General features: G+C 36.0%; 1 protein-coding gene across 1 annotated transcript in view; it reads left to right on the top strand.

Moving 5' to 3' along the window:
- Positions 1-16155, top strand: part of LOC149796740 (cytoplasmic FMR1-interacting protein 1 homolog) — a 123931-nt gene that overhangs the window by 75461 nt on the left and 32315 nt on the right. Inside the window, exons 21-23 of the mRNA XM_089961388.1 lie at positions 419-506; positions 8388-8531; positions 13410-13500. Of these exons, the coding sequence (XP_089817514.1) occupies positions 419-506; positions 8388-8531; positions 13410-13500 (323 nt within the window). The remainder of the gene's footprint in view (positions 1-418; positions 507-8387; positions 8532-13409; positions 13501-16155) is intronic.

Here is a 16155-nt window from a genome sequence, read left to right as displayed (position 1 = left end):
GTTTGCTTTGTCCTAAATGAAAATGGTGCCAATCTCAAATTCAGTATGTTCAACACAGCAGTGAACTTGTTTTTGCTGCAGAATATACAGGATATTTTCAACACTCAGCAGTTAATAGTAAGAAATGGCTTTATCTTGAAATCCTGGAGATTCATTTTGTCTAGTACAGCATCAGTCACTTCAAGGGACTCTTGTTTTTTGATAAAATTAGAAAATTAGATCATTTCCATTAAAGGTTGTCATGCTTACAGATTTTTATTCCTTCTCATGCTACTGTCGGTTATGCCTAATATTGATGTAACAATTATAGTAGTATACGCCAAATGACTGTTTTATCTAGTAGATGTATTTAATTATTAAACATCTTTTTTTTAAATAGTCCTGTGTGGTATATATTGGTTTGGAACTTCCTTTTCAGGTTTGTGAGAACCAAGCTTCCATTTGCTCCTGCAGGTTTCAGGGAAAAACAACCAAATCCATCCCCTCAGTACATATGGGGAACTAAGGTTTGTCATTCTGCTGTAAGCTCTAGATAAAGCAAGATGTATTTGTCACTTTTTAAATGGAGTTGCCATTAGTGGTTGCCATGGAGTTGCCATTATTGGTTGTGCAGGCAACAACACTCAGATTTTGGATTTAGCTGGATTCAGTTTCTCTGACACTTTTGCATTTACAGTCATGAAACTTGAGTAGCTGAGTTGTCTAAGGCATTCACCTTTACAGGTCACTGACATCTCACTTCTGTCTGCATGGGTTTGAGTTTTGTCAACGCCAACAGGGGTATGTGAGAAAGTTTGCTAGTAGCTTCTCATGGGTTTGTGATTTTTCCTAGGGCTTTTCCGTGTTCTTCTTCCACCAAATGTATGGACCACCATATATTGTTGTGTTGAAAAATGGCATTAAACCTACACAACCACAAACTGATCATCATGGTAGTGACTGCTCATGACAGTCAGAAGGAGGTCACAGTGACCAATGTTCTGAAATCCAGTGACTTTGCTGGATATCTGAAATGTGCCTCAGTTGAACAGGCATCACTGTGCTGCAGAATTCTTGTTCTTGACATAAGTGAAGTCTTTCCTTGTTCTTGACATAATCGAAGTCTTTCCTTGTTCATGACATCAGTGAAGTCTTTATGGACTTATTTTAGTTGGCTCTTATTGATGGTGCAGTGTAAGGAAATACAACCATTAATAAAGTTTCCAAATATCTGCTTAAGAACTAGATTTTATAACACATGTTGTATAAAGTTTTTTGATTACTGAAAGAAAAGATAGCAAGAAGGAAAAGGCAGAATAAGAGCAGAGATAGCAAGAAGGAAAAGGCAGAATAAGAGCAGAGATAATAATAAAGATAGCAAGAAGGAAAAGGCAGAATAAGAGCAAGATAGATAGCAAGAAGGAAAAGGCAGAATAAGAGCAGAGATAGATAGTAAGAAGGAAAAGGCAGAATAAGAGCAGAGATAATAATAAAGATAGCAAGAAGGAAGAGGCAGAATAAGAGCAGAGATAGATGGCAAGAAGGAAAAGGCAGAATAAGAGCAAGATAGATAGTAAGAAGGAAAAGGCAGAATAAGAGCAGAGATAGCATGAAGGAAAAGGCAGAATAAGAGCAGAGATAGATAGTAAGAAGGAAAAGGCAGAATAAGAGCAGAGATAATAATGAAGATAGTAAGAAGGAAAAGGCAGAATAAGAGCAGAGATAATAATAAAGATAGCAAGAAGGAAAAGGCAGAATAAGAGCAAGATAGATAGCAAGAAGGAAAAGGCAGAATAAGAGCAGAGATAGTAAGAAGGAAAAGGCAGAATAAGAGCAGAGATAATAATAAAGATAGCAAGAAGGAAAAGGCAGAATAAGAGCAGAGATAGATAGTAAGAAGGAAAAGGCAGAATAAGAGCAGAGATAGTAAGAAGGAAAAGGCAGAATAAGAGCAGAGAATAATAAAGATAGCAAGAAGGAAAAGGCAGAATAAGAGCAGAGATAGATAGCAAGAAGGAAAAGGCAGAATAAGAGCAGAGATAATAATAAAGATAGCAAGAAGGAAGAGGCAGAATAAGAGCAGAGATAGATAGCAAGAAGGAAAAGGCAGAATAAGAGCAGAGATAAATAATAGTGATAGCAAGAAGGAAAAGGCAGAATAAGAGCAGAGATAATAATAAAGATAGCAAGAAGGAAAAGGCAGAATAAGAGCAGAGATAGATAGCAAGAAGGAAAAGGCAGAATAAGAGCAGAGATAATAATAAAGATAGCAAGAAGGAAAAGGCAGAATAAGAGCAGAGATAATAATAAAGATAGCAAGAAGGAAAAGGCAGAATAAGAGCAGAGATAAATAATAATGATAGCAAGAAGGAAAAGGCAGAATAGGACCAAAGATAAATAACAGTGATAGCAAGAAGGAAAAGGCACAATAAGAGCAGAGATAAATAATAATGATAGCAAGAAGGAAAAGGCAGAATAGGACCAAAGATAAATAATAGTGATAGCAAGAAGGAAAAGGCAGAATAAGAGCAGAGATAAATAATACAGATAGCAAGAAGGAAAAGGCAGAATAAGAGCAGAGATAATAATAAAGATAGCAAGAAGGAAAAGGCAGAATAAGAGCAGAGATAATAATAAAGATAGCAAGAAGGAAAAGGCAGAATAAGAGCAGAGATAATAATAAAGATAGCAAGAAGGAAAAGGCAGAATAAGAGCAGAGATAGATAGCAAGAAGGAAAAGGCACAATAAGAGCAGAGATAAATAATAGTGATAATTCTTACTTAAATTGAAGCTGAATAATCACCACAAGAAGATATTATTCACTTTTAGCTCACCCAGTTCCTCAATATTTCAAGTAAAAAAACTCTTACTCCAGACTGGGTCATGTTACTTAAAATTGCAAATGCAGCATTTTGGTTGGACAAAATAGTTTTTGTCAGATTTGGAGTCCAATTAAGTTTTGTGACATAGGGGTTAGGCTTTAAAGCGCTGTGAGCTTATGTTATGGCCTTTTGTCCTTCATGCATCATCAGTGGTTCATCATCTCTGAACAATTACTATTTTTAACCTCTTTGCAAAACCCACATAATCAGCTTCAGCCAAACTTGGCAGAGAGCATTTGGCCACTAAGGGCTTTGAGTGATGCCAACCTACCATCAGAGAGCATTTGGCCACTAAGGGCTTTGAGTGATGCCAACCTACCATTAGAGAGCATTTGGCCACTTAGGGCTTTGAGTGATGCCAACCTACCATCAGAGAGCATTTGGCCACTAAGGGCTTTGAGTGATGCCGACCTACCATCAGAGAGCATTTGGCCACTAAGGGCTTTGAGTGATGCCAGCCTACTGTCAGAGGGCATTTAGCCACTAAGGGCTTTGAGTGATGCCAACCTACCATCAGAGAGCATTTAGCCACTAAGGGCTTTGAGTGATGCCGACCTACCATCAGAGAGCATTTGGCCACTAAGGGCTTGAGTGATGCCAGCCTACCATCAGAGAGCATTTGGCCACTAAGGGCTTTGAGTGATGCCGACCTACCGTTAGAGAGCATTTGGCCACTAAGGGCTTTGAGTGATGCCGACCTACCATCAGAGAGCATTTAGCCACCAGGGGCTTTGAGTGATGCCAACCTACCATCAGAGAGCATTTAGCCACTAAGGGCTTTGAGTGATGCCGACCTACCATCAGAGAGCATTTGGCCACTAAGGGCTTGAGTGATGCCAACCTACCATCAGAGAGCATTTGGCCACTAAGGGCTTTGAGTGATGCCGACCTACCGTCAGAGAGCATTTGGCCACTAAGGGCTTTGAGTGATGCCGACCTACTATCAGAGAGCATTTGGCCACTAAGGGCTTTGAGTGATGCCAACCTACCATCAGAGAGCATTTAGCCACCAAGGACTTTGAGTGATGCCAACCTACCATCAGATAAAGCTCATTACTAAAAATTGAAAGCCTTTAATTGACTTTAATTAAACCACTTAACTGAATCTGACCCAGTTTGACAGTAAGAATCCTGTCATGGAGGCCTTTCAGGTTCACACACAAGCTGCTTCTGTGCCATTCAATTTGGCCACAGTTACTAAAATCAGATAAACCTTTAAATGACTTCACAAAAAGTGCTTAATAGAATTCAACAAAAATAAAACAGAAATAAAAGATCTTCCAAATATTATCTTAAGATGAAGATCCAGCATCAAATTTGGCCACCTATTTTAAGTATAGCAAAACATGTACATGACTAATTGTCAAAAACCACTAATTGAATTTGACCAAATTTAAAAGAAGGCATTCTTTCTCGAGACCTTTCAAACATGTGCAGATGATACCTTTTCACTTTTAAATTTAACTGCTGTTACTATAAAGAAATTAAAATTCTTTCTCAAAATATGCTGAACAGAAATTAGATTTGACAGAAAGTATTCTGGCTTGAAGACTTTTTAAAATGTTATGAAAAACTGCCATAAAAAATGACAGATGTTACGAAAACTTTAAAAACTACTGAGCAGAATTAAACCAAGTCTGAGAGCATCCTGAGTCCTTTTCAGAATCGTACAAATTTTACAGAACTGCCATCAAAATAACAACTGTTGCTAACATAGATAAGCTGTGTGCATAGTATAATGAAAACCATAAATGCTTGTCAAGTTTGTAGTAATTATGCTGATCTGCCAACAAATATGACTGCTGTTACTAAGAACAGAAAAGTCTTTACATGTCAGCAAGCATCATAATAATGGATTTTTTGCCTGAGTACATTTACCATGGGCCCATTACAAAATAGAATTATCTGTTTACATAATAGGCAGCATGTCAGTCATCCATTACTTACAGGGCATTCAGCATGGTCCATCCAGTGAGAAAAGAGCATACAACTCTAGTTACCAAAGAACATGCAAAGGCAATATAGACTAAAATAAAGATCTTTACATAAAATTGACTGTGTAATAAATAGAGACAAGAAATAAAACTTGTGAATGTAGATAATTGTACCCTACTGCACTTTGAATCCATTCATCAGAGACTACTGACACTTATAACTCATAGTACACAACTACTGACAGTTTTTGATACACAACTACTGACACTTAAAAATCTTAGTACACAACTACTCACACAACTATTAGCACATAACTGCTCACACTGCTCAGTACACAACTACTGACAGTTCTCAGTCACAACTAATATGGCTTCAGTGCACAACTACTCTCACAGCTTTCAGTATAGTACTGCTCAAACTGCTTAGTGCACAGCTACTGACACAGATCTCAGAACACAGCTACACATACAGTTCTCAGTCCATAACTACTCAGCTTTCAGTACATGACAACTCATACAGCTCTCAGTACACAACTACTCACATGCTCTCATTACATAACTTCTCACAACTCTCATTACACAGGTACTCGCATAGAGCTGTCAGTACATAACTGCTCATGCTGTTCTCACTACGCAACTACTGTCCTACAACTCGCAGTACACAACTACTCATGCTTAAGCTCTCATTACACAACTTCTCTCTTACACCTCTCATTGCACAACTTTTTACACAGAGCTTTCAGTACACAACTACTGTCATGCAGCTCTCAGTACAAACTATTCATACCACTCTGAGTACACAACTACTCATGCTTAAGCTCTCATTACACAACTTCTCTCTTACAGCTCTTATTGCACAACTATTTACACAGAGCTTTCAGTACACAACTACTGTCATGCAACTCTCAGTACACAACTATTCATACCACTCTCAGTACACTACTGCTTGTACAGCTCTCACAACTACTTACATGCTTAAACTCTCATTACACAACTTCTCACATATATTTCAGTACAAAACTACTAGTACAGCTCTGTACAGAACTACTGGCACACTAACAGCTCTTAGTACACAACTACTCACACACTTAAGATCTCATTACACAACTATGCATCTCATACAGCTCTCAGTACATGAATAATGATACTTATAGCTCTTAGTACACAACTGTACACACAGATCTTAGTGCATAACTACTCATACAGCTCTCTATACACAACTACTGATGTACAGCTCATAATACACAAAACTACAGCTCAGTACACGACTAATACATCTCTGAGTACACAACAACTCGTACAGCTCTGATAATACATCTATACACACAGCTTTCATTACACAGCTACTCAATCAGCTCTCAGTATACAACTAATACAGCTCTCAGTACACATCTGCTCATACAGTTCTCAGTACAGAACTGCTCATATAGCTGTCAGTAAAAAAATTACTCATAGAGCTCTCAATACACAGCTACTCACAGCTCATTACACACCCACTACAGCTCTCAGTACATAACTGCTCACACTTACAGCTCTCAGTACACTATTACTGATGTGAATTCAAGGCAAAATCTTTAGTATCATGGACCACCAGAGAAAAGTTTGGACTTTCTTAATGACCGTTTATATTAAAAATTTGACAAAGCATCTTTAGGAATGTACTCCTTCTTTTACCTTTACAGTCTATTTCTTGAGATATATTCATTAGAATTTTAACATCTTTACCTTTTATATTGTATACTGTTGTACTTCATCTTTACATTTATTTGCAATGGGTTATCTTCCTAAAGTTTTTGTGCAAGTGATCATTATTACATTTGTAGAACTGTACTTTAAATTGACACCATGTTGCCATTTTGTTTGCTAAGGTGCCATTAGACACTAATACATTTTCAGTATGCTTAAAACATTTTCAATGAAATGTGACAAATGGTTACTTCCTGCTAACCATGTGCAAAACAATAGTGTTGTCAGTACTCAAACTTGGAAAGGATCATACCAACCTTTCCAACTGTCATTCCATAGCAGTGACAGGCTGTATTTGCAGAACAATTGATGAATGATGAATGATAAATGACAAGATTCCTTAGGTAGCTTGAATCTAACAAACCTTTATCAGTCACTCAGTATGGACTTAGTAATAAGATTTCTCAGGTATCTTGAATCCATCAAACCTCTATCAGGCACTCGACATTGACTTGGTGACAAGATTCCTCAGGTAGCTTGAATTCAATAAAGTTCTATCAGACTCTCAGCATGGACATAGTGACAAGATTTCTCTGGTATCTTAAATCCAACGAACCTCTGTCAGACACTCAACATGGACTTATCTGAATAATTGGTTCATCCTTGTTTGATTTGGATCCAGGTCTCATATATTATAATTAGTGGAATTAGTCAGGGAACCAGACTAACTTTACAGTAGTACCTCAGACACTTTAAACTGCACATATTTTTTCCTGTGAAGCATCTGCATGATCAAATGGTTAATTATAGAATTTTTTAAAATTTTGTCTAGTATGCAGTGCATGTTGAAGATGAAACAGAAACATCTTAAAAAGTATTACTAATCAGCACAGCAGAATAAAAGGCGTATTCAAATTTTTGTGAGTAAAAGCTGGAATGAACACAGTTACGTTTATCGGACATCACATGTCAGTTTGAGTGTGTCTTGTGGTGGGAGATATGATTGTCATCATGTAAAATGGAAAAAAATCCAAGATTTATGTCAAGTTGAGAAATAACAACAAGCCATTGAGCTGCATAAGGTTTGGAACTGAGGTTTGTAAAACTGTACTAGTGGTTAATACAGTGTATGTGTACTTTACAAACTTTTCAGTAGAATATAATGTTTGCCATTGATGGATATTTCGAATACCGAACTTTTAAAGACATTTACCAGTTTTACAATTGCAGTTTATGATATTTTGTTACTGAAAACTGGTCAAACTGACGGGGAAAAATCAACTACCTTAGTGAGATGATTTCATCAGGGTTGGCAGATCTGCTAACAGAGGCTTTATTTGGAATTATTTTTTTTTATTCTCTTGGAAGAGAAGGGGATATGAATGGATGATGTCCGTCCATAATCTGCACACTGGAAATGCAACCAATATGTCAACATATAATATGTTATTACCCTTCCAATGACAGACCTTCAACAGATAAAAAGACCACCCAGTTGATATATGTATTGATAATGTATAATACGTAAGCTGTATGCCATGAATCATATTGTTACACACCATTTGACCACTATTGCACATCATGATATAAGAAATAAAAAGTAGAAAATGCCCAAAAAGTTGAATTTTTCTTTCCTCCATTCCCACAAGCAGAATTATCAATCATCAAATTAATTATAAACGTTAAATGTTAAATGAGACAAAAGAGTGCAGTATGGCCTACTACCCATTAACAGTGGTAAATTAAACCCCAGTAAAACCAAAATAAAATAGTCTCTTTCATTGTAACAAGTTCAGTTTCATCCCTGAAGTGCCACCTTGAGAATCAAATCAAAATGATCTCTTTGTTACATCTATTTATATGTACATCTGTAGATGCTAAGTTTTTCTGTTTTGATATTTGCAGGCCTTGAACACATCATACAGTGCCATTTGTAGTCTGTATCAGGGTTTTGTGGGTACGCCACACTTCCGTGCAATCTGCCGCCTTATAGGATACCAGGGTATTGCTGTCATTATTGAAGAGTTACTCAAAGTTGTTAATTTACTGGTAAGTTTTAGTGTTTGCTCCAGGTACAAGCACTATTTTGAAACACTTCTGTAGTTGTTATCAGCATTGCTTCCACTTGTAACTTGACCAAAGTGTCCTTATGTTTTGACCTTTAATGAGAAGATTCATGAACATCTTCCCCACTTCACATGTAGGGTATTAGTGTGTATGTATTTTTGTATGCTTTGTCTTGGTTAATTATATCTTGAATACTAGTTATATACAATGTATTCACACTAGCATTCCAGTAATTTGAGTCAAAATATCTATTGCCATAAAGGGTCAAAACCACTGGGTTCATTGAACAAATCACAGAGGTGTGTTGGTATTGTACCATTGACATAATGGAACTATGTATCTGATATATCAAATCAGAGGTGTGTTGGTATTATACCATTGCCATGGTGGAAATGCATATCTGACCTATGCAAATCACAGAGGTGTGTTGGTATTATACCATTGCCATGGTGGAAATGCATATCTGACCTATGCAAATCACAGAGGTGTGTTGGTATTATACCATTGCCATAGTGGAAATGCATATCTGACCTATACAAATCATAGAGGTGTGTTGGTATTGTAGCATTGCCATAGTGGAAATGCATATCTGACCTATACAAATCACAGAGGTGTGTTGGTATTGTAGCATTGCCATAGTGGAAATGCATATCTGACCTATACAAATCACATAGGTATGTTGGTATTGTAGCATTGCCATAGTGGAGGGGCCCCGAGTGGTCTAAAGCGCTCTCCGTTACGGATCACTGCCATCTCACCTCTGTCTGTGTGAGTTCGAGTCTCGGATTCGGCTAATGTGGATATGTGAGAAAGCTTGCCGGTAGCTTCTCGTGGGTCTGTGGTTCTTTCCGGGTTTTTCCGGGTTCTTCCTCCACCATTAATACTGGCCGCCATGTATAGCCTATCATGTGCTGAAAAATGGCGTTAAACCCTACAACAACAACAACAATAACAGCCATAGTGGAAATGCATATCTGACCTATACAAATCACATAGGTGTGTTGGTATTGTAGCATTGCTATAGTGGAAATGCATATCTGACCTATACAAATCACATAGATATGTTGGTATTGTAGCATTGCCATTGTGGAAATGCATATCTGACCTATACAAATCATAGAGGTGTGTTGGTATTGTAGCATCACCATTGTGGAAATGCATATCTGATCTATACAAATCACATAGGTGTGTTGGTATTGTAGCGTTGCCATAGTGGAAATGCATATCTGACCTATACAAATCACATAGGTGTGTTGGTATTGTAGCATTGCCATAGTGGAAATGCATATCTGACCTATACAAATCACATAGGTGTGTTGGTATTGTAGCATTGCCATAGTGGAAATGCATATCTGACCTACACAAATCACAGAGGTGTATTGGTATTGTAGCATTGCCATAGTGGAAATGCATATCTGACCTATGCATATCTCTAGAAAAGTGAACCTCAACCGGAGTGCATATCATGCCTGTGTCCATTGACAGTGGAACATATTCTTGTATAGTTTATTGACTTCCACCCAGTCCGACAGAATATTTTTATGTGTACTTGATTAATATGCTTTTTAATGATGTAAAGCAAGAAAAATATTAGAGTTTTTAAAAGAATGCAGTGTCTGGAACAAAGTTTGACCCTTTATGTTCAAAACCATTTGTTAACTCTACTAGTCATAGATGATAAGAACTTATGGTATGGCTTGTTGTCCATTGTCCATTGTGCCTCTTCTGTTTTTTATTACTGTTCATCTCAAATTACTTTAAGAAATGCCATGAAACTTTACCCTCACATTCACCCCATGGTCTAGTTGGCCCTGAATGAAAAAGGTGCTGCCCAGACTTCTAATATGACCACCACAGTAGTTATCTTAAAAGCCTTGTTGTTACTGATCCTTCTGAATAGATATTATATCAACATGGGGGTGTCACTGAAAGACTTTCTGTGATGTCTAGATGGGCCTAAATGAAATTGGTGACAGTCTGATTTCCAATATGACTGCCATGGCAGCCATCTTAAAAATCTTGTTATTGCTACTCATCCTGAATGGAGAGTCCTATCAACTTGTTATTGCTACTCATATTGAATGGAGAGTCATATCAACTTGTTATTGCTACTCATCCTAAATGGAGAGTCATATCAACTTGTTATTGCTACTCATCCTGAATGGAGAGTCCTATCAGTATGAGGTTTCCCATCAAATACAACACCTAATCACATTAACATTATGATTATTCTCTGATACCTCTAAAGATCCAGCCCTTCCTGATAGATAAAGAAGCGTCTTACTCCCCCCTTGTCTCTCTCTCTTTTAATATATATATATATATATATATATATATATATATATATATATATATATATATATATATATATATATATATATATATAAGGTGGACCAACTCTTAGAAGTTAACTCTCCTCATGCCCACTAGTTAGCTGCCATTGTGCCAGTACGAAAGCATTTACATAATTTTATTACAAAAATAATGACTGAACAGAGTTTGACGCAAAGCATCTTGGGATATTAGCTATTCAGTATTGGACAAAATAAGGTTTATATGCTATGAGAATATCGATGAGGATACCAAAACTTGAAAAACCATGAAGCCTTTTTTTAATCAAAACAGATGTAATCACCAGCATTGGAAAAAATTAAACTTGCACATGCCTTTTGGCAAACCCTCAGATTCCAAAAAGCCATGCTGGAATTGGAGTACAGACTAATCCTGATTGCAAGTGGGAAAAATTGTGGATCTGAGACCTCGTAAGACCTAGCTGTGGATATTCCCGAGAAAATCATGTATTTTCTGAAACAGCAACAAATGCAAATTTTCCAGCCAAATCCAGAAATGTTTATCTTGTACCCTAGGTTCATTTACCAAAAAACCCAAGTACAAAACATTTCTCCTAACAAGTGATGGAAAGAGTTGCTTAGAGCAAGAATGCCTCCAGCTTTTAAAAGCTTTATGAGGTTGTTCAGGAGCTATGTAATGATGCAGGTTACTCAACTTTGCTGGATTTGTTGGAGCAAAACAAATTTTCTTCCAACTGCATGCATGCACAAGACCATTGCTAACCATAGTTGGCATTTCTTATGAGTCTGTTAGCTGCATGAAGTTTTATGTACAGGAACATATCTGAAAAAGATACCTATGTTTGAAGTAGAATATATTTCTTAGATAATACCTATCCTTTCATAAAAGGGCATACCCTTCTAAGAATTACTTACAGAGCATGCATATCTGCTCTAGTTACTACTTCGATTTACATTATTTGGCATCGGTCCCTCTGTCCATGAATAGACCACTCTAGTCTTCTGCTCCATCAAGCTCAAAACCTTTTAGTACTATTTTGGCTAAAACAAACTACATGTGGTGTGTTTTTGTTAGTTTGTAATGGCTGGATTTGTGAGGTTATGCATGTCTTTGTTACCTTGGGATGGCTGGATTTGTGAGGTTATGCATGTCTTTGTTACCTTGGGATGGCTGGATTTGTGAGGTTATGCATGTCTTTGTTACCTTGGGATGGCTGGATTTGTGAGGTTATGCATGTCTTTGTTGAATTTTGACAGCTGGATTTGTGAGGTAGTGGGGTGTTTGTAATGAACTACAATCATTTAAGTATTTTTGAAGAATCACAGACCTGCCAACTCTTACGATTTTGCCGTAAGTCTTACAAAAATTACGTTTAAAATACCGACTTACGGCATACTAGCAAAAACTACGGAATAAACATTGTTGCCAAAAAATCCGGATAATTGGTTCATCAGTGTTTTATTTGGATCCAGGTTTCATCTTAGAATTAGTGAAATTAGTCAGGGAACCAGACTAACTTTACAGCAGTACCCCAGATGCTTTAAACTGCATTTATTTTTCATGCGAAGTGTCTGCATGATCAAGCTGTTGATTATAGAATTTTTTTAATTGGCTTCCAGAAAGCGATGCATGTTTAAGACAAAAGGGAAAATAAGCTTCTAGAAAAGTGTTCATAATCAACACAGAAGAATAAAAAGGAGTATTCAGATTCTTGTGAATCAAAGCTGGAAAGGACACAATTACCTTTATTGGACATTATGTGCAAATTTGAGTATGTCTCATGGCGGGAGATACAATTGCCATCATCATTTGAAATGGAAAAGAATTTCCAAGAATTATGTCAAGTTGAGAGCAACAAGCTGTTGAGCTGCATAGGGTTTGGAACTAGAGTATGTGCAACTGTACTAGTGGTAAATAAAGTCTATGCGTACTTTACAAACTTTTCAATTGAACATAATGTTTATCATCGATGTGTCGAGCTTTTAATTACATTTTCCAGCTTTACAATAGCAGTTATTGATATTTTTGTTACACCTTACTGAAAACTGGTCAATCTTAGAGAAAAAAATCAACTGCCTTACTGAGATGGACTCGTCAGGATTGGCAGGTCTGGAATCATATTTTACTTAAAAACTGGTTGCTGTCATTTCATATGTTTTAATAAACCTCCCATTAGATTTTAATTGTGGCTGCCACATACTTATTGAAGAAAGCTAAAAGAATTTTTAATATGTATATCTTCCCCGAACTGTTATTTCTAGAACAGCCCTAATTTAAATTAATATGACCAATATCTATTTCAGCTGAAGGACTTATGAAGGAAGTATGTCTATCTAATGATTTATATTTCAGCTCAAGTTCTTATGAAGGAAGCACATCTGTTTAATGATTTATATTTCAGCTCAAGGGCTTATGAAGGAAGCACGTCTGTTTAATGATTTATATTTCACCTGAAGGGCTTATGAAGAAAGTATGTTTATTTAATGATTTATATTTAGTTGAAAGGCTTATGAATGAAGCACATCTATTTAATGATTTATATTTCAGCTGAAGGGCACTTTAAATGAGTACGTCACAACGCTCATGGAGGTGATGCCTGTCAGTTGTCGACTTCTTCGTTATGACTATGGTTCTCCAGGTATAAAGTTGTTGAGGTTGAGTTCAAAAGAGAGAAAGATTGGATGAATTATATTTTGTGATGATGAACCATAGGTGCTAACACAAAACACATAATTTTTCCTTTTCATTATGTAGACAGTACTAATTAAAGTTAAAGCCATTGTCTGCCAAATATTTTTCCTGAACTGGGCTGTTTGGTTGGCAAATACAGTGATGAAATATTATGAAAAAATGGTATCAATATAGCTATGGAATATTCATTTTGCCATGTTCCAGATTTTGACTTGGAGGGTTTTTATCCCTCAGAGTTTATGTTATGCAGTCTAATTATATGTTACTTAGAATAGATTATGTTGCTAATAATCAGGCACTTTATATGCTTTGCTCTTCATGCCTTTTGACCTTGAAAGGCCATTCAGGATATGAAAAGGGACACAAGTCCAGTTTTAAAGACAGAGAGGAAATGGCTAATCAGAGTGGTTACCTCCCTTATATAGTTTTACAGCATCACTGTTGCACTTAAAACAATATAGAACCAGGTTAGTTAATAAAATTCCTCATCAAGGGTAGCTTAAATATTTTTCTTCTTTAAATATCTTATGCAGTCATAATACTACTGCTACCACATTGCAAATTCAACCCTCCCATTCAACCATTCTCTGCTAATTTATATAGGAAAGAAAAGACTTGCAAAATGTTATTACTAGGATTACAGGTTTTTAGAGAAATATTCATATTTCCTCACTATCAACTACCAATATCATAAATTATGTTTATCCCTTTGGTCCAGTTTTATGTAGTATTACCTGAATCCTCAAGCCAAATTTAAATATATTCTTTTACCCCAATATCCTCCCTAGCATTCTGGGAGTTTAATAATAATAATAATAACATCTTCTAGTCAGAGTTATACATTTTAGGCCTAAACTGTTCATCCATTTCTGGCCTTGATCACACACATGAACACTTTACTTAGTAATGCTCAAAATAATAAAACTTGTTATTTATTTTAGCAATAATAAAATAAATAGAAAAGGGATATATTATCTGTGCTATTAACACAGACTACAATTGTTCCATGTAGACTTAACCTGTAGATTGTGAATTTGAATCCATTTTAGCACACAGAGTTAGTTACACAAGTTTGTGTTGCAGATTTTACACAGAACCAGTAATACAAGCTTATGTTGCTAAATTTAACAGATAGATTCAGTTTTACTTATGTTATCAATTTAACATATTGAGTCGAGCTTATGTGGCTGATTTAATACATAGTTAGTTATAGAAGCTTGTGTTGCTGAATTACGACTTGAGGTCAGTTTTATAAACTTATGTTGCTTATGTAACATAGGATGTTACTAAATTATACCGATTATCATGAAGTTCTGACACATCATTGAAAACAAGGTATATTGATGACTGAGTAGACAATGAAACGGTAATTCATCATGTCCAGTTTTAATGTGACATTCTCTTTTGTATTTCCATATTTCAACAGATTGCAAACAGCGGTATTTGTGTTTAATGAATTTCACATTGAAATTTAAGTATCCTTGAATGTTGGGCAACATGACTTTGAAATTTTGTTATGCAAACTTTAATTTCAGTTGGACAGAATTGAGAACTTGGCATACCAATCCAGATACCTTTTGGAATTATTCTAGAATTTGTTTTAATCATATGCTTATGAAATTTGGAAGTAAAAAGTTCAAACAGACTTAGTGGAAAAATTCAGAGTTGTAGGAGAAAATTCTTAATTCTGAATTTTGTTTTACACAGTTACGTAATTAAGAAAAATTTAAAGATATTTCAGAATCAAAACAAAATTTTGAATTCTCAGTTCTGTCTTAAAGTTGTAATTATAGAAGACAGAATTCAGAATTTTGAGATTAAAGTCTTAATATGGCATTGAAGGGGTAAGATAAATTTATGAACATCATTGGAAATTTATTAGCTTATATGATAACCTGTGTATCCAGAGTTGGTCCAGTGTTCGCTGAAAACATGTTTGCTATTACTGCTCCAAAACTACAAGAAGGAAAATCATGGAATTTGGCACAGAATTTCATGCTAAGGTTTAGTGGGTCTGAATGATATTCATAGCCTTGAAACAAATAAAAAGCCAACATGGTGTACATGTTGAAATAAATCTTATTTTAGCAACTCATCCTGAATGGGAGGTTATATATTAACATTGATACAGACATTATATGAGATGTAGATGGTCTAAACAAAACAAGGTACTTATCTTAAATTCAACATGGCCACCATGGCAGTCATCCAAAAATTAATATTGTCAGCTCTTGGTTGCAGTTAATATTTCTTTTAATTGGCCATGGGGTAAATTTTATCATCCTTTATCACCAAATTTTCCCTTGTAAATTGCAGTGGCATCACAAATACATGATTTCGTGTTGTATACACAACGGGATGGTTCCATTACAAAAACATATTTGTGCTGTCCAGTTAGTCCTAATTGAAAATGATGCTGATGGCTTTCAGTATGGCCACCATTTCATCTGTCTTGAAATGATGCTTTCTGTACTTAGCAGTTAAAAAGTCAAAAAGGTTTTATCTTAGATTCATGGACATTCTTTTGGACCAGTAGAGTGTTTAGTCTCCTTGAGGGACTCTTGGTTTTGTTTGGGGAAATTTGTAAAAATTGATTGGATAG

This window comes from Sinohyriopsis cumingii, chromosome 6 (assembly GCF_028554795.1).
Source record: "Sinohyriopsis cumingii isolate HCF-2022 chromosome 6, ASM2855479v2, whole genome shotgun sequence".
In the NCBI taxonomy this organism is placed as follows: Eukaryota; Metazoa; Mollusca; class Bivalvia; order Unionida; family Unionidae; genus Sinohyriopsis; species Sinohyriopsis cumingii.
The sequence above is the reverse complement of the archived record's forward strand: the minus strand, read 5'-3'. Positions and strand labels throughout refer to the sequence as shown.